The sequence below is a fragment of the Nanorana parkeri genome, unplaced genomic scaffold, assembly GCF_000935625.1.
Source record: "Nanorana parkeri isolate BGI_ZX_2015 unplaced genomic scaffold, ASM93562v1 scaffold3634, whole genome shotgun sequence".
Lineage (NCBI taxonomy): Eukaryota > Metazoa > Chordata > Amphibia > Anura > Dicroglossidae > Nanorana > Nanorana parkeri.
In genome coordinates, this window is record NW_017309902.1 from 1,215 (window position 1) to 1,946 (window position 732).

The 732-nt window shown below is 54.2% G+C and overlaps 1 protein-coding gene across 1 annotated transcript in view; it reads left to right on the top strand.

Moving 5' to 3' along the window:
- LOC108803356 (brefeldin A-inhibited guanine nucleotide-exchange protein 2-like) overlaps positions 1-732 on the top strand; it is a gene marked incomplete at its 5' end in the record, with an annotated part of 23,404 nt that overhangs the window by 1,151 nt on the left and 21,521 nt on the right. Inside the window, 2 exons of the mRNA XM_018575203.1 lie at positions 47-87; positions 543-712. Coding sequence (XP_018430705.1) covers positions 47-87; positions 543-712 — 211 coding nt within the window. The remainder of the gene's footprint in view (positions 1-46; positions 88-542; positions 713-732) is intronic.

Here is a 732-nt window from a genome sequence, read left to right on the forward strand (position 1 = left end):
TGAATACAATGTGGAGATTTCCTTTTCCTGATTTCTTCTTTTTCAGGATTTTCACCGGATCAACGCGATTGGACGGGAAGGCGATAGGTAGGACACTGTATATATCTATATGTAGTCGCATCATGGTCATCCTTGGCCTCCTTCCTGGACTGTATGAGGTCCCTGTGCACTCATAAAGAGAACCTGTCATAACACATCCCCCACACAGAGCCTGCACCTCATTCATTATACAGGAGACCGCCCCTCTGATCATGTGACCGGTGATGTCACTAGACAGGGACGCCCCTCAGCGTTGGTCACGTGACGCAGCTTATAATGGAAGTAGAATAACCGAAGCCGAATGTTGTATCGTACTCAGCCCATGTACATGCAGCCATGGTCCAGTCCCCCCTCTAGAGCCTGCGCTGGGGGATGGTCCAGTCTCCCCTCTAGAGCCTGCGCTGGGGGATGGTCCAGTCTCCCCTCTAGAGCCTGCGCTGGGGGATGGTCCAGTCGGCCCTCTAGAGCCTGCGCTGGCTGACATGCGCTCTCTCGTTGTGCAGTGGACTTCGTGCGTTGGCTGTGTGTGGTCTCCATGGACGAGCTCGCCTCCGTGCACCACCCGCGCATGTTCAGCCTGCAGAAGATTGTGGAGATCTCGTACTACAACATGGACCGCATTCGGCTTCAGTGGTCCAGGATCTGGCAAGTCGTCGGCGACCATTTCAATAAGGTAATCCTGCGGTATCATGG